The 27422-nt window shown below is 40.9% G+C and overlaps 1 protein-coding gene across 1 annotated transcript in view; it reads left to right on the plus strand.

The window, feature by feature from the left end:
* The window catches only part of LOC120784663 (furin-like protease kpc-1), a 193053-nt gene extending 166517 nt beyond the window's left edge, over positions 1–26536 (plus strand). Inside the window, exons 14-20 of the mRNA XM_040118638.1 lie at positions 1970–2080; positions 2380–2473; positions 4728–4913; positions 15364–15487; positions 21320–21489; positions 25540–25617; positions 26276–26536. Coding sequence (XP_039974572.1) covers positions 1970–2080; positions 2380–2473; positions 4728–4913; positions 15364–15487; positions 21320–21489; positions 25540–25617; positions 26276–26461 — 949 coding nt within the window. The 3' untranslated portion in view covers positions 26462–26536. The remainder of the gene's footprint in view (positions 1–1969; positions 2081–2379; positions 2474–4727; positions 4914–15363; positions 15488–21319; positions 21490–25539; positions 25618–26275) is intronic.
* Positions 26537–27422: the final 886 nt, after the last annotated feature.

Genomic DNA, 27422 nt, shown 5'->3' on the forward strand with positions numbered 1-27422 from the left:
TCAAGAGTGTTCTGGACCTGACTAGATTTTGTGAAGGGGTGTTTCTTCACTGGTCTTCCAGACCTTTTGCTGTTGCTGAGCTTGCCAGTGCATTCCCTCTTTTTAAGAATGTACCAGATTGTTGATTTGGCCACTCCTAAAGTTTCTCCTATTTGTCTAATGAGTTAGTTTTGTTATTTCAGCCTAATGATGGCCTCCTTCATTTGCATAGACACCTCTTTGGACTGCATATTGAGAGTTCCCATGAACAGCTACTAAATGCAAATACAACGCTTGGAATCAATTCCAGACCTTTCATCTGCTAAATTTGTTATGAAATAATGACAGAACAGGCCACACCTGACCAGGTGTGTCAGTCAATAGTCCAATTACTTTTGGGCCTCTGAAGATGAGGGTCTATGAATAAAAATGGCTGTAATTCCTAAAGGATTAATGCCATATATTTGTTAAACCCCTTGAATTAAAGCTGAAAGTCCATACTTCAGGCACATCTTGATGGCTTTGTTTCAGATCCATTGTGGTGGTGTAGAGAGGCAAAATTACGAAAACTGTGTTACTGTCCAAATACTTATATATCAACTGTATATTGGGGAGCATGAAGGATCACAGTTCCTTGTAATCATCTGGAACTTGAATAGCCATATAATATGTTTAGGTTCTTTATTCTTTATTAGGATCCGTGTGAACTGATGCCTTGGCAGTCACTAGTCTACTCTCCTGCATTCAGCTGTTGTCAGCTGTGTTTTGCTCCAATTCTTCACAGCTTTCACAAACCCCCTGAATGACCTTGAACTTCAGCAGCGCACCTCAACCCCACACACCCGTCTGCCTAATGCTATTACGCTGGGCCCTACATGCTAAAAGTCATTGGTGGTGATAGTGGCTGATTAGATTGTGTCCATTGATCGCACGGCGTGCTGTTAGGACGAGGACGGTGTGGGCTGCAGCTCCAGCCTCTCCTCCTCACACACACTGACAGTCTGAGACAGAGGAGATGGAGCCCCATGCAGGGCAGCAGATTGAGTTATTGATCAGCTCTCTCCTTTCTCCTGTCTCTGTCTCTCTCACTGCTGCTCCAGGAGACCCTGTCATAAGGATAATGAATTTCACTTAATGCAGATTAACAGCATAAGGTTTGTATGGTAATAATAGCAGAAATTAGCTCTTTGTCACCCCCTCTGGATTTCCAAAAGGAGGAGGGATAAAAGTAGTTCCAACCCTGTTACTTAGTCTGAGGACTGTGATTTTAAAAAGAAGGAATGAAAGGGAGAAGGTGCATGAAAATGAAAGATTTGAGGGAGAATTAGGGAGAGACTTGTGAGGACTGTGATTTCAGCATCACTGAAGCAGCAGAGGAGAGTTCTGATGAAAGAAATTTAGGCTTGATGGAGGAGAGTGAAGGAGAATTTAAAGAGGAAAAGAAGAGTGAATAGCAGGCTGCTCTGGGGAAAAGAGAGGGCAAAGGGGAAAGATGAGAGCGGATGATTCAAAAGAGACGTAAAGAGATGGCAAAGCAGGAGCAGTAAAGTGGAAGAGCAAGAGTAAGAGAGGCAGTGGTCATACAGTCAGCAGGCAGCGATACAGTTTAAGGGGCAGCCATTGTATCTCCAGCACCCAGATTGGTGCGGTAAAGAATGAATAATGAGGCTTGATTACAGTCCATGAGATGGCACATTGTTCAGGATCAATCCTCCAGGCAATTATAGGCAGCACAAACAGCAGCCCTCAGCTTCAGCCCGGACAGTGCGGGAAGCGATTGTGTCTGAGGACAACATCATCTTCGTCAATGATTTGTTGCCTCCTCATGTCAGAGCCATTAGCACTTACTCTGCTCCTGCAGCACATTCAGCCGCCCAAGTTAAAAGCCTCCAGTTCACGTGTGTGCAACAGCATGCTTGTGTTTATCCTTTACATGAACACATATAATAGTATATACAGTAATAGAGTGCATGTTTCCTGCTTGTTTCAGGTATGGCTTTGGATTGTTGGATGCAGGGCTGATGGTGCAGCAGGCTGCACACTTTAAAGCTGTTGCTCCACAGAGGAAGTGCACCCAAGATGTCACACTTTATCCCACTAGGTAAAAAGCTTTTTTTTTTTGCTTTATCTGGTATGTTTATGTAACCTCCACAATTTCTAACACATTGTATTTTTATTGCTTTTACTTACTTTTGTCGCGTATATATTCTAATTTTAGTCTCCAATTCTGTCCTCCAGTTTTTCCTTGCTGTCTCAATTTACTTTACCTGCCTCAGCAAACATGGCTTCCCCACAGGCATTAATAATCTTTCATCTTATCTTCATCTATACTGTCACTGCTTGAGTGAGAAAGAGGGTTGGCTATTGACTGACAGATGTGACGATTTTTTTTTTGTTTAGGATCCTTTCTTCAGGAGGCGAGGTCAGTGTGAACATCCAATCAGAGGCCTGCCATGGGAGGCCTAATGAAATCAATACTCTGGAGCACGTTCAGGTTAGGTCATTTTTAAACAAAATCAAATACTATGAACATACAGCACATTGTTTGAAAATCAACATATTTTTCTAGGAATAACTTGGATATAAAAATATGGAAAATTTTCTGATATTTCTTAGCATCCATTTTTAATTAGATATGTGATAGAAATCGTTGAACATTTTGGGAAATATGCTTATTTGCTCTCTTAATACGAGTTAGATGAGAAGATCCATATCACTCTGTCTTTCGTCTGTCTCATGTCTGAATCTATAGCCACAGGCCATGTAGCTTAGCTTAGCATAAAGATTGAAAACTGGGGGGGAAGCAGCTAGCCTGGATCCAACGGAAAGTCTAAGAAGTCACTGTTCCGGTCCAAGAAGTAGTTTGGTCACCTCAGTTTTAGTTTGGACTGGGGTGAATAAGTGAGCTTTAGAGAGGCTAGCAGTTGGATTTTGTTGCCTTTGGACATAGCCAAGCTAGCTGCTTTCCCCTACTTCAAGTTCCTAAGCTAAAATGTCAAGCTATTCTTTTAAAACACACAAAATATATATTTATAGTTTTGTGGTTCGGCTGCAAATCTGACTTACAGCGTTTGTTTTTCACCCGTGTTCCCTGTTGCCCTTGACAAGATACAAATCAAGAGGTGCACTGAAAACTTAACTTCTGCCAACAACTGGGGAAGCTTGAAGATTTCATACAAATTGTTTTCAGGTTTCTGTGTCATGTGTTTTATCTGAGAATAGAAGAGATAAAAAAGGATCCACTGTGATGTGTACTGTGTCGGCTCTGTCATTTGCAGAAAATGGCAAAACTGTGTTTTCTTGAGTACAGGCGCATACATGCAAATGTGTTTATGTTTGACTGTGTCAGCAGGCATACGCACTGTATGTGTCAACGTACATGCACTTTTGAGTTTGTGTGAGTTATCTATGTTTGTGAGTGTGTGTACTTGTGAAATAGCGAAGAGAGAGAGAGAGAGACAGAGAGAGAGAGCGGGACTGTGTCAGCATGTAAATTGAAAAGGCTTCATCTTTGCGGCTCTGCTCCCTGGCAGAACGCGTGGGTCAGACCATCGCTGCGAGGTGTGATTGATGGACGTGTTGCCGTGGTAACACGCCGTAAACAGGAGCGGGCTGTCAGTCTTTTTGCAGCTTGGCGGCTCTCTCTGCGATGTGCCATTGTCACACCAGATGTGCTGCTTGTGATGAACAGGGACAGGGAGAGTGTTTACTGGGAGGGAATCGTGGGGGGTTGGGGGTTTGAGGGGTACATACGCTTATTTAAATCATTTAGCTAATATTCCTCTCAGCAATTTTTGTCACTGTGTCTTCTTCTGCTCCCTAGTTTTCTTTGTTTTCATCTTTGAGTGGCTATGAATAGATCATTGGTTTGTCCAGCTGTCTGGCACACAATATCGCAGCAATACCGATTTGATTGGGATTTAAAATGGGGGAAACAATGCCGGTTAGCACTGCATTGCAGTATTTTCAGACTTACTCTGATTGGCCTAATCAGGAGGGAACTACATTGTTTACTCATCCACGTGTCACAAGTATCTTCTTAGATATCAATAAGGAGTACAGCAATCCCATATTTTTAAAGGAACACTTTGAGATTTTAGGAAATTCACTTGTTTTCTCTCTTACTGAGAGTTAGATGAGAAGAGTGATTCCACTCTCATGACTGTGGTAAATATAAATCTACTGCCAGCAGCTGGTTCTCTTAGCGCAACGGAAATGGGGAAACAGCTAGCCTGGCCCTGTGCAAAAGTGACAAAATCCACCAACTAGCATCTCTGAAGTTCAATGATTAACACATTATATCTCTTTTGTTTGATCTGTACAAGAACCAAAATGTAAAAATGATGTAATGTTTGTTTCCTGCCCAAAGTTAGGGGAATCATAACATAAATACAAATAATCATATTTCCCATAATGTCAAACTGTTGCTTTAAAATGTACTGACTCGTCTGAATGGGTGTTGCTTGAAATTTAAGGCAAAAATCTGTGTATTTAAATTGTAAAGTATGTTTAAAAGAATAAAGACAAGTCCTTAGTTCACTTTTTTCTGTCACACTCAATAAACATCCACAGTGGTACTGACAAGTTGCAAGAAGGCCTGGGTCATCAATGGAAGATAACATGTTTACTTTGCTCTGTCTATGTGCACTCACCTCTTCCCTCTTATTTTCCTTTATTGATATCCCTCCATCAGTCTCCTTGTTCACACCTCCCTCTTTTTCCATTTCTTTCCACCTGTCTCTCACCAGGTGAGAGTGAGCATCAGCACTGTGTGTCGCGGTGACCTCTCCATAAGCCTGGAGTCTCCAGGTGGCACAGTATCTCTGCTGTTGGACACGCGACCCAATGACGCCTCCACCGCCGGCCTGAAAAACTGGACCCTGATGACTGTGCACTGCTGGGGCGAGCAGCCGCGTGGCCTTTGGACCCTCCGGGTGAGAGAAGTAAACTGCTGCCATCTGCTTTTTGTACTTTTTAATTGGTAGCCACGCTAGCTGCTCCTCAGCTGTACTTTGTGTTCAGTGCTAATTAGCACATTTTAGCATGCTGCTAACATGTTTACTAACACAGTGAACATGGTAAACATTATGCCTGCTTAACATCAGTGTGTTAACATTGTCATTGTTAACATCTTAGCATGCTCTTAGCATTTAGCTAAAAGTCTTTTTAGTTTTTTTAGTTTCACACTTTTTGGCTACTCTGAAATCTACAAAAAGCAAAAATACACTAAGAACATACAGTTAATTCACCTGTGTTGTTTTGCCTGTATATTATTCAAGATGGCCTACAAAATTGTTAACTTTATGAACATTTCTAATGACTATAATATGACTTTGAAACCAGAAAAGAATTTACCAAAACTACCAAAGCTGAATCTACCAAAAAAATGTCTTATTTGCTAATTTTCACATACTTTCCTGGAAGCCCTATCTCACATACCTTCTCCCATGATATAGAAATTATTTTCTCCGCTTCATATTGTCCTTTTCCAGTAGCTGTGGTGTATAGAAGTTTAAAAATAGCCCAGCCCAGCGCAGCTCAGCTCAGCTTGGTTCAGTTCATTTTGCCATAGCAATGTGAATCATCCTCTACTTTCATCTCCGAGCTTCAGCCAAGCATGGCAATCTTCATTTTCCTCACCGCACTCTTCTTTTCCTGTTTTTTTCTCTCATAAATGTGCTGATGTTTGATATGGAGGAAGGAGCTCAAATGGAAGGGAAATTAAGACTGGAAGGTTAAGTAACCTTGGCCGGGTTTGACAGACACAATACTGCCGTCGTCTGATTAGAATCCATACTCACAGACAGCAGCGCACTGAGGTCATTTACTGTATATACGTGTGGGTGGTAGCTGTAGAGGTGGGGGTGTATGTATGCGTGTGTGTATGTGTGCAAATAGGCATCAGTCCTTGTAAACAGTTGGAGGTTTATAGAGAAAAAGCTGTGAAGATGAAAGACACCCGCCCCCTGTCCTCTATCACCTACTTCTTCCTGCAAACACACACACACATACAAACACGTGCACTCTTTCTCTCTATCTCTCCCTCTCTGTGTCTCTGCCACATCCTCGTCCAGATTTACTGTCCCCTCTGTGACCAATTACCAGGACCCGATGTGTCGCAGAGACAGGGGGGAAACACGGTTAAGCCGAGCCACATAACAGCGCCACTGCTCATTACCGGAGGGCCGAGACGAGTCACCGTGATGCTTGCAACACGAATTAACGCTTGCATCTGACGCTCTACATGCCTTAGCACACCGCTAATCAGCATATACACATACACACTGATTGGTTTAACACTGGTTGTCAACTTCACCATAGACTGGAGAGTGACATGTACGCACACACTCACAAATGGAGGGTGCTACAAATAACATGGAGTGTTACAATGTATGATAACAAACCTAAAAATGGACTTGACACAATGTCCAATACACCCCAGCTGGTTTTTAAAGGCGCCATCTGTAAGTTTTTGCTGTGGCTACATAGCCAATGTCAGCAGTAACAGCTGTTTACTTACCAGTCTAGAAGGAAACGTTGCATTTTCAGCATCACATTTCATTCCTTTACTCAACAAGAGTCGTCTCCAGCCGTGGAACGCAACATCGGTGTTAACCCTTGTTGTGCCTCTGTTTCTGTCACTTCTTCTCTTCTACTGAAGTTAGCCAGCTAACCAGCTAGCCTAGCCAGCCCATCTCGTCACTTTGCAAGAAGAAGTAGAAGAAGGAGCTCTGCTCAGGGGACGTATTGTAACCTCTTGTATTGTAAACTCAACGATGGCTGAAGCTCTTTGCAAGTGACCATCACCACCATCCGCTCCCGGCAAGAAAATGGTGGCAGAGAAATGTTACATATAACACCATTAAATACTGCCTTTATAATCTCTGTTTAAAAAACTATTATAGATTAAATATCATGATTCACCCAAAGTTTAAGTTTACTAATGGCCTATTTTTGACTATTTAGTCACTGGTAAAATAATTTGTATTATTGTACCATAATATTATTATATTATGGTTCCAAAGACAAAGTCTCTTTATATATGTTATTCTTTGATGGTTTTGGACAGTTTCTGTACTGTTTCGAAGATCAAAATTGCCTCTGACAAGCAGCTATGCCAAATAAATCTTGAAATGGATCACAGACAGAAACAGAAGACAATACAAGAAAAACAGCAGACAAACAGGAGTACTAGAAAAAACAGAAGGAAGAGTGGAAAAGAGTGAAGGGTAAACTATAAAATGGAGGTCCTGGGAAAAGACCTTAACCGGACTATGTGCTGGATCAGTGTTTAAAGACTCAAGGAGAGCAGAGGAGGGCGGAGGAGGGTCTGTGGAGAGTCTATATTGATTTGTCATGATGACAATTGTCAAAAAGTGCTGTGGTGCTGCTGGAATAAAAGTGGGACTGAAGTGAAAAGGGAGCAAGTGTTTTGGCTCGAGGCTCAGCTGACCTTCCAGCGCTTTGAAGGAGACAAGACCGCAGGGCTGGAAAGACTCTCTCTCTTCTCATATCTGCTCTCCCCTGCGCTCGCTCTACCGCCATCTGTGGTGCCTCAGCTCAGCTCAGTGCTTTTACTCTTGATCAGAGACAATATTGCAGGCAGTGTTGCACTGTATAGAAACCCAACTAACAGCAGTGTACAGCATTTAAACCAGACTGACATGATTAATTGCGTGATTTAAGAACAATAATATATAAGCATCAATATCAATGATAACCATTAAGGATAGTTCTTAAGGAGATAAAAGTATATCAGATATTATTTTGACCCTGTGTGTCCTTGATCTTTCTTTATTACGTCTCTCTCTCCCATTCTATCTGTAGCTCTCTCTATCTCTTGTTTCTCTGGCACTCCTGCAGTGCTAAGAAGTAACATTCTATAGGAAATGGAAAAATATGACAGTTTAAGCCATTTGTTTAGCATATTTATGGTTAGTATGGGGTTCATTTAAAGGGTCAGTTCACCAAATTTGCAAAAGATTTGAAAAAGGGAGTATTTTATTGCTTACCTCTAGTGGTATCTGCAGGTAGTTTTGGTTTTATTTGTCCAGGTTTTGAGATAGTATTCTCAGTATTTCCACCACAATACAGTGAAGGTAAGAATAACCTCTTTGTGATGATCCAAGCACTTGCAAAAATTGTGCAGCAACATCGTTCTGCAGGATCAGCGATGTCATCCTGTTCTGTGGATCATCTAGAGTAACAAGGGATAATGTCTCTGTTTAGAAATGTTTCTGTAAAAATTTCAAATATAATTTTTCAGTGCTGTAAGAAAAAAATGTCTTTTTTGTAATTTAGGTGAACCGATTCTTTATGTGTGTTTGTATTTGTAGGTAATGCAACTAATAGTCTTTTAATTGGTAACTATGACTCTCATAGGTTGTGACTGTACCTACTTTCAGAGAAACTGCGTCCCATACACAACCACAAACACAGAAAACACAGATAGATAAATTTAGATATAAATACACGTATACAACACTCTCCTTTCTATCCCACCTGGCTCCATGCAGCCATGCCCACAGGGAGTTTGTGTGTGTGTTTTTGTGTAGCAGGGTGACATCGGTCTTTGAGCAGAGACATCTCTGATTCCCAGAGGACTTTGAGATTCAAGATGACTGTGACTAGTGGTGCTGTAGGAATATAATGGCAGTATTTAGCCTGCAGCAATGTGGTTATACATACACACACACACACACACACACACACACACACACACACACACACACACACACACACACACACACACACACACACACACACACACACACACACACACACAAACACACACGCACACACGCGCACACACACAGACAGCCACCCTTGCTGGCCATGACTGACAGATCACATATTTACCATCATCATCCCTGGTGGTTCATCAGGAGCCACTCCCGTTCCTCCCCTCTTGTCTCCCCAACAGATTACACAAACCAGACACACACAGTGTCTAACCAGAATAACCAGCAGATAATTTAAGAACTATGGACTAATAGAAAAATGTTATTTCAGAAGGTGATAACCTGAATTGAAACAATGAACAAGAACGCTTAAATATGTCAAAATTGAAAATGAAAATGAAATTGAGTTTCAGAAAAAATAAAATGTAATGGTTTTTCCACCCTCACAAAAATGACCCTCTAGCAAAAACGCAGAATGTTTGTTATGGTTTCTTTCACAATTTAATTGTCATATTTGAAGATATTAAATATCAGCACACAATATCAGCTATTGACAGCTGCAGTGTGAAGATATCTGTGTCATATCAAGTTATTGAGTGAAAACACATCAAATCATTACTAAAAACTTATTCAAAGTAAAATAAAGTTAATCATGCAAAAAGTGGAAAGTTAAGTGAAGCCTCAATAGAATACCAGGTACTATATGTACTTCTGTATGCTTCATAATGTTAATAATGTGTTACATGGTCAGCAAAAAACAATGACAAAGTTTTATTTCGCATTAACGTATTTTTGATGTAAATGCCTCGTTATAAGTGATGATGACAGTTTTGAAATATAAATGAAGTTTTAGTACTTTCAAAGGTAATATTATATTTTCAGCACTATAATAACAGAGAAAGGTGCAGCGTACATCTGGTAAACAACTATAAAAACATCTCCAGACTTTACTGTAACAGAATCTAACTAAACAAATTCACACATGGCATCAAGTTTGGCAGACACACTGTCAAAGCCTCCATACTTGCAACAGTGGAAACACATTCACATGCACATTCACAAAAATGTGTACTTTCACCCATGAACACACACACACACACACACACACACACACACACACACACACACACACACACACACACACACACATATTCACTCTCTCTGGCCCAAGGTGGATTTCTAGAGGTGCATATATTTGCATATATCTGCATGTTTAATGAGTTTTGGGAGATCAAGCGATCGAGCGGCCCTTTGTGGGTATTTCTTTCTTTTCTTTTTTTTCTGTGTGTGTGTGTGTGTGTGTGTGTGTGTGTGTGTGTGTGTGTGTGTGTGTGTGTGTGTGTGTGTGTGTGTGGAGGTTGGGTGGGTCTCCATGTAAATATCACCCACTATGTGTTGGCACCCATCACAGATGGTCGGGGGCGAGGGGCACCCTGTGGGCACAGGATACCTATTTCTGTTTGTCTGCGTGCTTTGTTTGAGGCTGGAAGGCAGAGAGACTGTTTGTGCACACGCATGTGTGTGTTTGTGTGTGTTTGTGTCTGCGTATATTTCTATATATATAGGTATTGTGTGTGTCATTTTACTATGTTGTCTCTTGTGTTGTTGTTGCATTGTTTTTTGTGTGTGTGTGCATTATACTTTATTATATATATTTAGTATGTGTGTATGTGCATGTGTTTCATATCAATTCACTTTTTGTGTGTGTGTGTGTGTGTGTGTGTGTGGGTGCATGTGTACAGAATTTAAATATTGGTATTAGTGCAACTCTGGAAGGCAGAGGAGACTTTTGTGCACACGCATGTGTGTGTTTGTTCAGTTGTTTCTATTTAAGCATGCTGCTGTGTGTGTATGTGCCTGCATGTGTATGACTCCCAGCATGCAGTGCGGCTATGATGGCCCGTTTTGGATGATTGATGTGTTGGAGAGAGCAGCGAGGAGCTCAGGTTGGGCCAGAGCCTCAGTCTGACACACTGCTGCTTCCCTGCTGCTTTACATATGTAGACACAGCAAGACTCCTCCTCCCCTCCCATCTGACACAGCCAACTCTCACAGGTTCCTTTTAGGATTTTATTCTGAAGCTTGTGTATTCCATGAAACTAAACCCAGTACTGTGCTGCTTTCAACTTTAGCAACTTCCTGTTTCACATTTTACATCTGAGAGTTGCCCAATACAATCCCAGTCTGAGGTGCTAGGGGTTAAAATAATAAAAACAAATGTACTTAGACACAAATAGTTTCTGCCTCTGTCCAGGTCATGATGAATTAGAATTGTTTGAAGCATCTGAGTCTGGTAAGTGAAGATCGCCCACTACACTAGTTTTCACTGGAAGATGGGAACTTGAATTTAATCCAATGTAACATTTAGATCAGATTCCACACTAGTACACTTGTTTTAAAATTGTTGTTTATCTCTGTTTTCACTACAGATTGTGATGGTCTACATGCTTTTCCAGCCTTGAGAAAATATCATTATTGGCAAAATAGCACAGCAGATATAAGTTCTTTGAATGTCATTATTTGAGTTTAAATTCTTAAATATTACATTGTTTTAAACTTTTGTAACACAAAATTGTCAAAATCTGAACCTAAATAGATATGTAAGGGATTCGAAAGGATTCAGATTTGATAAGTAGATTCAATACCTCATTTAGATCCAATTAATTGCTGTTGAACCCCAACCCTAGGTACGTCTATCCCAAGAAAAATGTCCATTCGCATTTTTGGCAGAATCTCAAACATGATAATTAGATTGAGCTGCAGGCGTTTTTCACAGAAGACTTTCTGACAGGTCACAGGAGGAAAAGAACAGGTGTAAATATTAAACTTAATGATGGCCGAATTCCATTCAGCTGCTAAAGTTTCAGGGTCCCGGTATTGTGCTTGCTGTCTTACTGTCACACTGTCTTGGCTCACTGGGACACTTAATAGAAAAGAGCCATTGTTAACGTTACTTGTGTTACACCATGGCTGAACAGATGCCACCCACTCAAAAATTAGTGCTTAGCAGTAAAAGACTGAGCTAAAAATGTAATATGAGTCAAGCACCAAAAACAGTGGATCCCACATTTCTCGTGATGCAACTCACTAGTGTCTTTTATCAGGTAAACACCCACATCCCTTTAAACTCAAAGCTCCAGTTTGTAATACAGACTTCCTGTTTAATATCTGAAGTCTCCAAGCCCAACCCAAGAGTGATATTGCGTTGGACTTGTGATGTCACTTGAGTGATATTCTGAGACATTAGAAAGCTCCTACAGAGACACAGAAGACATTACAGAACTGTTTTCACAGGCTGAGTAGTACCCCTTATAACTAGTAAATTGACCATGGCATGTAAAATCAGTGAAGTGTCCCTTTAAATAAAGAAAACTTGTAGAAATAGATGGAGAACCTCAAAGCAATATCTCAGTGTTGAGTAATGTAGTTGTTGGTAACATTTCTTCTGAATTGGAAAGTTGCTACAATGCCTTCTGCCCTAGGTGTTTTCCTTCTTTTCATCTCACTTTATCTATCATAGTTTCCCTCCTCCTGTCTGGCTCTGTCCCGTCCCGCCTCTGTATTACCATCTCTCTCTGAACTCCTTTCTCTTCTAGGGCTCATCCTCTATCGCTGGTTCTCACTTTCTTTACCCTGACACTCACTTGTTTCGATATCATGCCATCTCTCCCCTATCACTAATCCTCCCACCTTTCTCTTTTTTCTCTGTAGTTTCTCCCTCTGGCTTTGAAATCCTTTCCCTCTCCCCTCTGTTCCTCTAATCCTTTCATTTTCTTTGTCTCTCTTTTGTCTAAAAGTCAGTTTACTTTCTCCTATCTTTATGCCCTGGTTTTTCTCTGCTTGTAGTTCTCACAGTTTTTTAATTCCACTGTAGTTACACATCATTTAACTCATGCCAGTCACATAAAAAGTGATTTATTTCTTCTTAATTATTGGTCTTTAGGAAACTAGAGGCCAATTTATATGAAGATAAAGTGCACTGATGGCTGACATCATAACCAAACATGACAACATGATATTTTACTGCTACATAAAATTATACTGTAAAGGTTTTTCATTCAAAAACAATATGTATAGATTACATTGGCCCTTGTGTCAGGAAGTTAACTTTAATTCAAAAATTAACTCCAGCTCAAATAAAAACAATCACGTAGCTCAAGATAATGGACTCATGAGGTTTCCAAGCGACAGCAGGGTCGCAGCTCCTAGGAGAACCACGTCTACTCAGTAGAAAGGCATGCTGGGAGGCATGAGACGCATATCGATCTACCTGTAGCATCCAGCTGTTTGTTTACCATCAACAAATCAATGCAGCGCTTGGCTGGGGGCCGCCATGCCTGGCCTCTAGTCTTCTCAGAGCAATCCAACATAAACTGTCACAAACGCAAATACATGGTATTCAGACCTCTTCACTTTTTTCACACTTTATTGTGTAGCAGATCTAATTTTAAATGGAGAAATGTAAAAATGTATTTTTAGAGATTTTTGCAAACTTATTAAAAATCAAAAACTAAAATCTTTCATCTATAAATTGTTCAGACCTTTTGCTCTGGCACTCCAAATTGGGGTCAGGTGGATCCCTTTTGCTTTAATTATCCTTGAGATGTGTCTAGAGTTGGCTGTCCAGCCAAACTAAGTAACTGGGCAAGAAGGACCTTGGTCTGTGGAGATGACTAAGAACCCAATGGTCGCTCTAACAGAGCTTCAGAAATCCTCTGCAGAGATGTGGGAATCTACTGGATGGACGGCCCTCTCAGCAACACTCCATCAGTCAAGCCTTTCTGGTAGTTCCTTGAGGTCCTTAAAGAAAACCTTCTCCATTGTGCACAGGACCTCAGACTGCGATGACAGGTTCACCTTTCAGCATGACGGTGACTTCAAGCATACCAAGCCAAGACAACACTGGTGTAGCTTGAGGATAACTCTCTGATTGTCCATGAGCGGCCCGGCCAAGCTGAGACTTAAACCCTTATAAAACATTTGTGTAGAGACCTGAAAATGGCAGTTCAAAGACACTTCCCAGCCAATCTGACGGAGCTTGAGAGGATCTCCCAGGAAAAATGGGATAAATTGACCAAATCCAGGTGTGCAAAGCTTGTAGAGACTTAACCAAGAAGACTCGAAACTTTAAATGCTCCCAAAGGGGCTTCAACAAAGCACGGAATTAACAACTTTTGTATCCAAATACTGATTTAGAACTACTTAGGGGATCATCTTAAAATATTGATAGGAGATAAATGAAAGTTAAACTGGGAGATTTGAACGATTATATAACTGACATGACATGATAGATTGTTTCACTTGAGAGGATGCAGGTCCTGTAACTCACAAATGATCTTGCCAAGACGAAGCTTAATTTTTTTTATAACATTCACGCTAACTAGCCACATCTGAAGTTTGTTAAACCAGCAAAACTAACAGTCCACATCGGCTAACAATGTTGCATTGCAAATCCATTGTTAGGAAAATGAAGCTGATTTGCCGCACACTTTTTGAATCTTTGGGCTTGTGGAGGATCACAAGTCATTCCAAGTTTAAATTATGTCATAAGAACTTATATGACGTGTTCTCTGACAAATGACAAATGGTGCTGCCATGTAAACAGTGAAGTTGATCGCTGGCACCACCTTAGGGTTTATTTTTATGAGGCTAAGTAGATAGCAAGGAGCAATTCCACATACCTCAGTACTGTTACACTACTGGTACTTTGCAATGTCTGTCCCTAGACGGGCCTTTATAAAAATAACCAAAACTTAAAAAGGCACATACAAAAGAGCAAAAAACACAGACAATAAAATAACAAAAAAATTACCATAAACCTCAATGACAAGCACCAGATCATTCATGACTACATTACCAATTTGTCAGTAAAGGCCATTTCAGAATGATCGCAGTCATGGTTCATTTTGAGTTTGGTACATAAAGACTTTCACATATTGACCCCTGAGCAGAAAAGGCTGTCTGTCCAAATGAGAATTTACAAAAAGGCACTTTATAGCTCCCATTAGAAGCACCCCGAGTTACTGAGCCACAAAGTCTGAGGGGTACTACCATGACACTGAGCACCTTAGGAGCCTGCCTACCTAGGCATAGATGAGTTTGATATTATAAATTTAATGAAAAGAACAACACATAGTATGTTTAGTTTCTTAAGTATATGCTGTGGTGGAATCTTATCGGGCTCCTATCCAATTATGTTATATTATTATTATATATATCATTTTAAGAAGATTTATTGTTGTGGAAGCAGCTTGTGACCTTGAATTAACACATGAATTAAACATGAAAAGATCATGGAATGCACAAAACTATTCGCAACATAAAACAGACCACCGTCTTTAGTGTGTGTATGTTTGCTTGAATGTATGCTTGGCACACTAGTCTGGCACAGCAACCATCCGTCACTACCATTTCCTCAGAACTCTGTACAGATTAGGACAACTTTCATGCCATCCTAAAGAGACATGATTGGTTAAAGAGACATGATTGGTTTATCAGCCCTCTTGTTAAGAGGGCTGATAAAAGCCTGATAGTTAGTCTAATAGAATTGTTTAGTGTAAAAAATTTACTAAATCAATCCATTTTTAACATACTGCAGTCATCACTGATTCCTCTTTCTCTAATGTGAATGTGTAATATTAACTGTTTTAAGTTTTCCACGTGAATCATTTTGTGACGCCCGTGCTAATGTGTTTGTTTCCAGGTGACCGACCACAGGGGCACAGTGAGGAGCTGCATCAGGCTGACTGAAGAGGAGGCAGCCGGAGCCTTGCTCAGTGTTACACTCATCCTCTATGGCACCTACCACCCACACAGGACCAGGCATGGTATGTGAAAGTGTCAACCACTTGCAGAACTTTGAACTCATGCAAACTAAGGTGAGCTTGGAGGCAGGGTTATTGAAGCGGTTTGACACATGCACTGAGAGTACTTTTCATAAACAGCATTAACTGAAAGCCAAATTAATTGATGTAGAAGTTCATTAAAAAACAGAAAACGAAAAAAATAAGTCCATTTAGTACATAAGTATGAACATGAAATTTAAAATGTGCTATCCTGATCAATCCCAAGTTTTTCCAGTGTAAAATGGAAAGCCTCCTCTCCAACCACCACCTGCCTTCCACCTGCCATCTCTGCTTCTATGGCTGAGGCTGTGTAGTCAAAAGAAGTCAGTCGGGCCACTGACCACAGGGACTGTGATGTGTAATTACAGCATGACCCCTGGCTGCCCTTCCCCAATCCCACCCCTCCTCCACAGTGTGTGTCAGCTCCCTAGTGCCCACGACCTCCACATACACACACACACATACTCACACACACAGACACATACACGTACCTCGTTAGCCACACCGGCACAAACCCACAGCACCGTTCTCCCTATCCCTGTAGGGGGTTTTAGGGTTGTTAGAATTACTGAGGCAAGCTGGGAGAGACACTGAACCAAAATTTCCTGATCTCTGTCAACGGGGTTCCCATAGAGGTCCTGGAATATCATGGACTTTTGAGAGATAGCCAAGAAAAGACAGGGACCTTAAAAAATGTGCTGTTTAAGTTAGGAAATCTTACTGATGGATTTATTTTACTCTTAATTTTATCAGTCCTTACCTGTATTAAAACACAACCTTTGAAAAAAACAGATTACAAGGAAGGAAGGAAAAACATTTCCAGCGCAAGAAACTACGCCAGCTCAGTTCTGGAAACCTGGAAAGAGATTGAAAAGATGTGGAGTTTCACCTAAGGGCCGCAGTGGGAACCCTCTCTCCCTTTCTGTGCGCGCGTGTGCGTGCGTGCGTGTGTCTTGCTCTGTTGCTCCCTCGTCTCTTTCTGTCAAGATGCTGATCTCTCTGTTGAGAAATCAATGGCTCTCCCCCCTCATCTTCTCACTCTCTCCATTCATCCATGTATCACTCTCTGTGCTCCTGGATCTAACCCAGGTTCAAGCTGTTAGTCAATCTGCTGTCTACACGTACACACACACGCACACACACACACACACACACACACGCACACACACACACACACACACACACATACACACACGCACACGTACCACTCAGTCACAGGTTCTTACAGTGTTGCTGCTTCTCAGTCTTATCCCCAATGACATCATTCTGTAAGAGTTTACCACACTGTGCTCTGAACTTCACCTACAGCCATGACATTTTGCTCGCTATTTCCAGACAAGTTCCTGTTATGCTTTGAGCAGAATATATACATGAATGCTGTTCGGAGCTTATATTAACATATAATTGAGGGTATACTTAGAATATTTTTGGAATACACTTAATCTTATCGAGACTTAGATGAGGAGCAAATTTGGCTATCATTCTCATGTCTGTACACTAATTACAGGGCTAGAGCCAACAGGCTATTAGCTTAGCTTAGCATAAAAAATGGAAGCAAGAGGGGACAGTTTAAATAAACAAAATACAGCATGTTAATTAGTGAACTTTAGAGGTGCCGGTACGCTGACTTTTTACCTGTAGACAGCGTGCTCAGCTAAGCTAACCATCTCCTAGCTCTAGCTTTATATTTAGAAAACAAACACGACAGTGGTCAATTTTCTCCCCTAACAAAAATTGATTATATTTAACTCAGTTGTACCTGTTCACCATTTTTTCCCCTTATGAGCAAGAATTTTCATTTGTACACAGTCTCCCCACTAGTGATACAGGATGTAGTAGTCCCTGCACTACATGGCCAAAAGTATGTGGACACCTGAACAAAGCACCCATATGTGATTATTAATCATTATTAATGACCTTTAATATGCAGTTATAACCGGTAGGCCTCTAATCTTCTAGGAGGGCTTTCAATAACATTTTGGAGCCTGGCTGCAGGCATTTGCTCCCTAATGGCAAGAGCATTAGTGAGGTTGGGTACTGATGTTGGGCGATAAGGCCTAGCTTGCAGGCATGATGGGGTTCTAATTCATCCCAGACATGTTGGGTGGATTTGAGTCCGGGGCTCTGTGCAAGCCAGTGAAGTTCTTCCTCACCAAAATGAGGATACCTTTTCTTCAATGGAGGTGGTTTTGCGCACAGAGGCAATGTCATGATGAAACAAGAAAGGGCCGAACACATAGTGTTGCCACAAAGTTAGAAGCACTTTTGTCTAAAATGTCTTTGTATATATACAATTGTATGTACAGAAGTCTGTTTTGTCTGACAGTCCCTGTCCAGAGAGATTTGGTATTACTAGAGGATCTCCACTTTTTACTGGAGTGATTTTAATGATTTCTGTCCTGTTCCAGGTCTGCCTTCTGATTATTATAGACCACACTCATTCCAGTGGGAGCAGAAATTACCAAGCAAATAACGTATACTGATTTTCTCTGACCCCCTTTGTCCTCTGTTAAATCCTCTGCACCTCTGTAATTCCTTGGAGTAAAGAAGGAATACAGTTGTCAGTTTATTAGGTATACTTAGCCCAAACTAATTCCGTCTAATACATCCCTACAATAAATCCTCCCTTCTTGCACCACAAACTAGAGCCTCGAGCCTAGAGGGTGATATCTGGGCAGGAATTACAAATATATATTCGATCCCGAGAAGAGAATATCAGGGACATGGCAACAAATGTGGGGCTGATTTTAGGAAAAGAATTATTATACTCATTCCTAGTGCTGTAACATTCGACATAGTACATGCTAAAGCACCTGGGTATTTTATATGAAGGCAACTGACTAATAATTCTGATGTCTATGATCTCATTGCTTATCAAGAGGGGGTGAAATTTCACAAAATCCCTTTTAATTCTATTTAATTCATAGTTTAATTTGAGAAAACTGATCCCAGACTGTTACTTACACATTTCTAATTCTTATATGTACCTACAGTATACACCGTATGTACCGTAATATATAGCCAAAAAAATAGCTGCATTTGCTGGTCAGAAACTGTGATAGTTATGATGTTGGTCGTATTGTTGTGGACATGTTTGCAAATTGAATTGTTTTTGGAGAAAAAGTAATTCAGCAATCCACTTAAATTGTTCTCCATGTTTGCTTTGTGCCAGTTACCCTGTAGATATCTCATGGTGAGCTTTACGCTCATAATGTGTAGGGTGAAGCTACAGCTCCAAATTGGGTGTCTTTTGTGAGCCAGCCTCATCCGAGTGTGTTTATGCATGTCTCTCTCCACCTCTGTATGAGTACGTGCCCCCATGTGTGTCTGTTTGGTGGCTGTGCGGCAAGTGAAGGTAAATTGCTGTGATTATGTGGCAGTAATTGAACAGGGATGGTGTGTTTAATTGAGTTGTTGTGTCCTGATGTTTCTCTGTAGTAGCAGGAGCCGCCGCGCTGACAGGTGCCTCGTCTCGCCTCACTGAGATGAGAATTTTTTTATATACCGTCACGTAGGCTTTGTTGTGTCTTTTTTAGTCTCCTTTCTGTGTGTTTTGGCTTAATGGTGTTTGTTCAGCTGAGGGATATGTGTGTGGGTTTTACTGTTTCAGCAGGTAGAAAAGAAGCGTGTGGTTTGTTAGATGCTTCTCTGAGCTCTGACAAGTTATACACATAATGTTTATAAGATGTGTAATTTTAAATTCATGTGTCTATTTGTGTGTGTCTAGCTATCTGTCAACGTGTGTATGTATATTCGTGCTCTTTGGCAAGTGTGGATGCATAGTTGTGTCTGTGTCCGTAAATTTGTTTAAGGGTCCATTTATGAGTTTGCTCTATGTGGGTGTAAGGAGGAAATTGTCCTTGTGTGTTTGTTTCATTTATTTGAGTCTGCATTCGAATGGTATGTGCATGTACTATTTGCCAAAATATGCATGTGTGTGTGTGCATATGGCTCTATCTGATCTGCCTCCTGGGCTCTATGGCCCAAATCAAATGGTAGGAAACATCAATTTCACCATCCCCTCTCCTCCTCCTCCCCCTCCCCTCCTCTCTCCTTGTATAATTTCTCCTCTCTTCTTCCTCTCCTCCCCTCCAGCTCCTCTCCTCCCTCTCTCCTCCCTTCCTCTGTGTATAGCTCTCTGTGGAGGTGTGATTACGTTCCTCCTCTGAGCAACAGTGATCTGAAGGTTCACTGTGTGTATGTGTGTGTATGTGTGTATCAGTGTGTGTGTTTGGTGACTGGTTGGTGATCTGAGCAGCCTGGCGCTGGGTATTGTGCGGTGCAATTCACGGACGACGTCTCCAGATGAATGCCTCCATTCACAATTACAGCCTCTCCATTAGCTGCAGCCCTCACCGCCTTGTTGTTGTCTTTTCTTCTTCTCTGGAAAAAAAAAGCAATTAAAGCAGGACAAAAAACAAGCTAGAGCACAAGCAGTGTACCTGGAAAAAAAAAAAAAACAGCAAGGGACGCAGTGTGTGTGTGTCTGTGTGTGTGTTGTTGGGGGGGAGTATTCAGTTGGGGTTCACGCTACGCACTATCTCTGTTTTATTCTCAAGAAAAGCCTCACGGATTTATTTCAACATTCACACATGACTGCAAAAAGAGAGACTCACACAACAACTCAGTGTTGGAAATGTATTTTTGATTTTGCTCATGTACTGCTTGTCTTACAGTTCCACCCTTAAAAGGATCAGATTTCATTCACAAGCACAGAAAAGTTGAGGAAACCCCTCTAAAGGGAGGACATTTTGCCACTGCTCTTCTCAAAGGAATAAGTTTAGGATTAAAACTTTGATTTATGGTTAAGGTAAACCATTGGTTGTGTGAGTCATTTTTTTCTTTATTTACACCCACAATATCACACTTTACAGTATTTGAGCACACCCCCTTGAAACTGCATTTCCAGTTTCAAGGGTTTTTTTGTTTGTTTTCAAAATATAACAAATTAGACAGGCTGAATGAAAATACTAAAATGCATTATATAATATATGATGAAAATGTTTAATCACACAGCAGAATGTTTCTTTTCATTTGATTTCACTTTTTCTAAAGAAATAATGAAATATATTAAATTTGAAACCTATTTGTGTAATTATTAAAGATGTAATTATGGCATGATTTCCAAAGTAGCTGATTTTTGTTGAAAATGAGATTAGAATGTCCTGAAACGCACACAATCTCTGTATCACAACCTTTTAGAGGTATTTGACCTGCCTGTTTGTTATACATGTCTAACAGCTAGCATCATGATTGAATGGCCATAGTTAGTATGTCTTAACTACATACTAGTTATAAAGTTCACCTCTTTATTTTGGTTTTCACATATTTCCTGTGATTCACTCACAATGAAAGCCACCACATGTTTTGCCATTTGAGCAATGTTAATTTGAAATAGCAGCAGTAGGAAATGTTTGGTTTGCATTTGCAAAGTAGCAAATTATTAACTCACAATACTTACTGTAACTTGATACAGGTCAGCCCTCATGTGTGTAAAGGCAGTTTGAATTGTGTGCGAGAATGGCGGACTCCGCGACTACCACTAAAGACTACTATAGAAAGAGTTAATTACTGAATATAAATACATTTAATGGCCATATCTTAAAAAATGCCATTCGTAAATAGTATCAAAAAAAATGTTTTGAGTTTATGAAAATCTTAAATCTCTTACTCCAGCCCACTTGATGAATTTAGAGACCTAAGACCTATTTTATCCTTGGCAACATTTTAAAACATTTGGGAAAAATGTACTAAAAAAGTGCCAAATAACACTTTAACAGTAATTCTATGCTTCCTCTGTTTTTGTTACTTCAGAGAGACCCCTGCGGCACATTGTGTCCATGGGGTCCCGTCACCCTGTTCCTCACAGGGGGTTGTACCAGAGGGCCAGTTACCCACCTCTGGCCCTGATACAATGGGCCTACCAAATGGAGAGAGACAAGAAGGTGCGGGCTGCTGATATCACCTTACCAGCCAGACCCAAGGTACAGTACTGTACACAGAGCTGGAACACACATTTCACACATCACACACACTGTGATTTACTATTCCAATAAATCACTGGCGCCACCTAATTTCCTATGGATTTCAATTTCCCTCTGGACATATCTGCATTGATCAACTTCAGGTGTAAGGATGTGCCAGGCGTCGCTCACTGTGACACTGAAGAATAGCTCGCGGATCTCTGCCATACGTGTGTGCGTCTGTCTTTCTGTGTGTGTGTAGGGGTACGAACGAGGGATTTGTGCAGATGCAGCGTTTCTGTTGAACACTGTTGTCATCGTCAAGACTTTAAGATACAAATCCTTGAGTCTGAGCAATAACATCTGAAAATGTCAGAATCATACAGATAGAGATAGGGATCAGACCGTTGAAGCAAGACTTGAGATTTTGTTATTCTGATTATATCTGCTTGTACACTGAGTCTAGGCCTGATAATAAGGAACAATTAAATATCATTCTTGCTTCTCAAACGGTTGTTACTGCAGAAAAAAGACTAGAGTATGACTCCCTTTTGAAATTAGAGGGCATTTTGGGGTCTACTTAATCATTTTGCAGCTCAGTGTTTGAAATGAAACATATCATTTCTTTCAGACTCAGGATTATATTCTCACAATCATCGAAGCCTTCTGTCTGTGTCCTTTAGGCTGCATTATCAGGCCAATTACAGCTCTGACAAAAGTGTGCCGCTGGACGACAGGTGGCTCTGTTTGTGCGCATGATTCTGTCCGACATGTCCTTGCAGGGGTACATGGTCCCCGGGCCTGTAGATGAGTTTTGTAGATGAGTTTTGAGCCAGTGTTAGGAGGCAGCGACGAGGCCTGACAACGTCTTTACCCCAAGTTCCTCCCCTAGAGGCAGATCTGAATGGATCGTAGAGGCTAGGAGGAGAAATAAATTGGAGAAAAGGATAAATCGATGCTTGGCGGAGAGGCAAACAGACCTTCCAACCCCCGGCCCAGACACACACACACACACACACACACACACACACACATGTACCACAGCGTGGCTTTTTTTCCTTGGGCTGTATTGGATTGGTATGCAGAGCTGAAGAGAGAGACGCTCAGAAAAGACTTGGCCTACAAATGATGTCCTTTGTTTGATCCATTAGGTTGGGGGGTTGGTTGGTGGGTGGATGGGGAGGGTTGTCCCATGGAGACGGTGGAAGGGCTGGGAAACAAACATCTCTGTCTGTGAGCCTCTCTTTCCCTCTCTATCCCTCTCTTACAGCTTCTCATCTAAGGGAGGAGAAAGAGATCAGCTCCAGGAAAAGCTGGTTATCTTCTCTTTCTGTTGATGAGTTAGAGGGCAGAAAGGATGTACTGTAGGTGTGTGTGCATAGCCACTGCTTAGATATGTGCTAAATTTACCTGAAGTTATCTGAAGCTTTGAATCTGAGGGATATTTCTGGTTTATTCCCACTTGTGTATTATTTATTTTTATAGTGTTGGTCATTCCCATCACTCATAATAACACTGAGCTCACCAAGTTCATTCCTAAGTATTGATAATACTATCATTTTGCTAAAAACACGAGCCATCAGACATGTTTGTATCTTACCATAACCAATAGAAATGATGGCCAAAACAACGACCCAGAATTATCCTTTAAGACTCATTGTTGTACTCTCATCCTAAACCCCTCTTGTTTTTTTTTTCTGTGAGGTTTGCCAGTACAAGTCTTCCAGATCAAATTCACTAAAGTCTCTTAACTGAAGAAACTAGCTTTAAATTGCTCGTTCCAGCCTGATGACTGTCACCTGTTGGTGAGGAGGTGCGCGTTCATGAGATTTGATCATTATTATCAGCGACCCCAAATTGCTATCTACGGTTGCCCGTTCCTCTCGGTTTTTTGGGCACGTTTCATTCACAAAAATGTCAAGAATAAAAAGAAGAACTTCACACTGCAGAGCTTGAAGCCCTGTTGTCAAACAGTAGCAGACAAAAACAGTAAATTTAGTAGTGTCAGTCATGGTATTAGGGGAGCCGAAAATATGAGAAAATATTACTGCGGTTGTCAACACTGTGTCATCACAGAGTGGTAACAGAACCACAGAAATGAAGAACGATTGGTTTGACATGAAGATAGATGCCAAGAAAGATCTTAAATTTATATTCTGCATTATAGGGGATTTTTCTGGGAAGCAACCTGAATAAAGACCCCGAGGCAGCCTTTTTTTAAAATTCTGTACAGACATTCATGGTCCCCAGAGGATGAAGACTACTGACTGTGGTGATCCCCTGATTTTTAATCCAGCGCCTCCAGCAGGTCAAATACCATTAACAGATTCAAGAAGATTTCAAGTCATTAAATATTAACTTAAAAGATGTGTTTTTCCTTACTGTTATTTAGTATTTGCGTTTTTATTACTCACTCCAGCTCAGTTAATGTCTCTCTCTCTATATATATATATATATATACATAAATCCCATTTTATGTTTGGCAACATTTCAAACAGTTATGCAAATTTTACTTGACATTTGGATGGAAACATAGCTAGTGAGGTAGACAGCGACATACAGCGCTTAAACAGCTTATTAGCCTGCTGATGCTAGCATTTAGCTCAAAGCACCACCGTGCTTAAGTACAGCCTCACAGAGGTGCTAGCAAGACTGCAGATTTTTAGTCTTCTTTATTTTTTATTTTGGTTTATTTCAGGAACACAAGAACACTCAACTCACTCAGACTAGTACATTATAATTCTTAAGTCAAACAAGTGTCTTTCGCCTTTGGACAAAGGCAGACTATCTGTACATTAGCCGTACCACAGGCCTGGACCATTGTGTTTATGAGTGGTTTGTGCATGAGGCCTTTTATCAAGTTTATCAGGCAAACTTCTGTCAAATCTAAACTTCAACCTCACTCCTTATTTATGCTTAGGTTTTTTTTCCATCACTGCTCTTTCTGTCTACACTCTACCACACTATACCTATTTCTCCTATTTCTGAGACATACACTATTCTCAGCTCTTATCCTGCAACAGCATACGTTGCCATATATTTTGGATTGGGAGTTCTCTTTTCACTACATGTCTTTTTATAGTTTTGGCGTTCGTACTGTACGCCCCGCTGTGCTTCTATTTTCATGAATGCTGTGAGAAATAATTGAAAGTGCTGTGTTCGCTGCCGTCTGTTGCAGCGCTCCCACTTCCTCGTGCCTTGTAAATACTGTATCACTGAAACCCCTGCTGCAAGCTGCCGGCTCGGGATTCCTCACAACTCGGAGACGTCAACACTCACTGAAAACTTGAGCCAAGATCAAATCGTAACTTGAGTCTGAACGTCGCTCCTGTGGACAGAGTCAGTCTGTGATTGATATCAAATTCAGCTGCTTGTCCCTGTCTTTTTCCTTGAAAAGACAGAGTTGAATAAGATTTCTCTGAACAGCTCATGTCCTGTTTCTTCTGTGAGTGTTTTCCCTCTTTTTTTTTTTTCACTCATGACATTTATAAGGAGGGGGAAAAGGATGTCAAAGGAGTCACAACCCCTGCTGCAAGTGGTGCTGGTGTGAAATGCAACAGACGGAGGACCTAAAGGAGCCCTAACAAGAATGAATAATGTACCACAACAACTATAAATAAAATCATGGCTTTTTAGAATAAGATTAAAGGGCTGGCTCACAGATTTATCACATGAATACTAATCATGGGGAGTACTACTCAGCCTGTGAAAAAAAGCTGTATATAATGTCTTCTGCGGCTCTGGAGGAGCTGTCTGAGAAAATAACCCCTTGTGATGTCATCCGATTTCGGATGACATCACACAACGTCTGCATTACACACAACGTGATCTTGGACTCTGAGAAAAACTTAAATGGATACTTTTTCAGAATTTTCTGACATTTTATAGACCAAATGATTCATCAGTAATCACCCTATGAATCAATAATTAAAATAATCAATTGTTTCAGCCCTAAATTCAGTCATGCAATGACTCCTTAATTATCTTTTGTCATCCTGGGTTTTATTAAAAGAAACAGGAAGGGATACCTTTCATTTGTCTTCAACACTAAATATTTGTTCCACCATCCAGACATGGAAGATTTTTGGAAACTTAGGGGTGGATAACCAGACCCCAGACGAGCCCCGGACGTCCAGTATGGCTCTCCAGGTAAGCTGCAGCACCACAAGCCCAGATACTACAGTCAAGTTACCAGCCAAATGTACTGCAAATTTTTACCGAATTTACAGAACACATGGATGGAAGCAATTAAACGGTTGACTGTGAAGGTTACTGTTCGGTAGAGTGACGGGAAAAATGTATCATTTTATGAATAAGATAAAAGGGTTTTCATTCTAATGGTGTTCATTACATTTGGAACCAAAATGCCTATGTGGTTGCTTTTACATCTTAAACATCTGAAAATTGATTAGTTGATCGACTGAAAAATAATCGACAACTATGTTGTTGCATCATTTTATTTTGTGCCAAATAAACAATATTCCTTAGTTCAAGCTTCTCAGTTGTGAGGATTTGCTGCTTTTCTTTGTCTTATGTGACAGTAATCAGAGTATCTCTGGGTTTTGGTCAGTCAAAAAAGGCAATTCAAAGATGGCACTTTGGGCATTAGGAAAAGATTCATTATTTTCTGATGTTTTATTGATGAATTGATTAAACGATTAAATTAGAAAATAATCAGCAAACTGTCTGATATAGAAAACAATTGTTATATTTAGCCCCAGTTGCTTTTCTGTAAGCTTCTCATATTAGTTTGTGTAGATTAAGCTTCCTCGTGTCATGCACTCATCACTCCTTTCACGTCCAACAGTTACAAAGGACAAATGTACAGGAACGTACGAGACCTGCTGCCGCGAAGGAACTTCACGAGACAAAGACCACCACGGATGATGTGAACCTAGAGATTAGGTCCTTCCCAACGCAGATCCTCCAGGATGTTGTCATGCTGGAGGCGCAACAGCCAGACTCATCAGACCAGGAGTTGGAAGAACTGTGAGCAGAGAGGCAGGGGAATGGAGGGGGGGCGGTGGGTAGGGGAGTGAAGAAACAAATATGAACCGTGGTTAAATAAAGACTGTTATTTTGCACAGTGCAGCCTGCCAGTTGATCATGAATCAATTCCATGTACTGTAGTTTGACTGGTTGGCCTCAGTGTCAGTAGAGTTCATATATTGTAGATTCCTAACTTGGCTTTAAAACTCAATCACTCTCCCGGCCACAGAAACACACACAAACATATAAATCCTCCCTGGAAAACAAATGGTCCCAGGAGCAGGTCTCAGCGAGCATCCCCGCTCTTCGTTTGCCTCCCGAAGTTGCAAAAGGTTGGTGAAAGATATGTTTGTCTTTTTCCACTTCAGTGAAGGGTGAATTCAGCTCAGTGTAATAAGAAATGGATTCCCCATTTATTAAAGGGGCCGTGTCACTCCTCATTGAGTTGGACAAATAACAAATTAATTTCTAACCGCCTAATTTCTCTCTGTTCTCCACTGAATTTCCGATAACGTCGAATCACTGATCACAGCCGTGTGAGCTCCCTCAACTTTTTATCAATTCATTAAAAACGTGCCACAGCGGAATAACCAACCCCATGCTTCCTTTAACGCCACAACACTGTGTACAAACAGAAACCAAATGAACTACTCCACAGAAATTAGGCTATTAAAAACACCGGAAGCCATCACAGACCATGTTGGAGAACGTTACTTTTGTTGCCATTTTGGAAACTTTTTTAAGGAGGCATGTCAGCACGAAACAAAAGATGTCAGGGTAGTAGCGCCCCCCCCCCCAGGTCGAGTTGCAGGTCTGTTGGTAGTGGCGTTTTGTAAAGTAGCAGTAGTGTATTGACAGGGCAGTATTGATGTTTCAATTAGAGCAGCGCTACATAGAGCCGCAGCATGCTAACATGGTGCGTCTCCCGCCATCTGCTCTGCCTCCACGTCTGACGAACGAGGCAC

This window comes from Xiphias gladius, chromosome 22 (genome assembly GCF_016859285.1).
Source record: "Xiphias gladius isolate SHS-SW01 ecotype Sanya breed wild chromosome 22, ASM1685928v1, whole genome shotgun sequence".
NCBI classification, from domain to species: Eukaryota; Metazoa; Chordata; class Actinopteri; order Istiophoriformes; family Xiphiidae; genus Xiphias; species Xiphias gladius.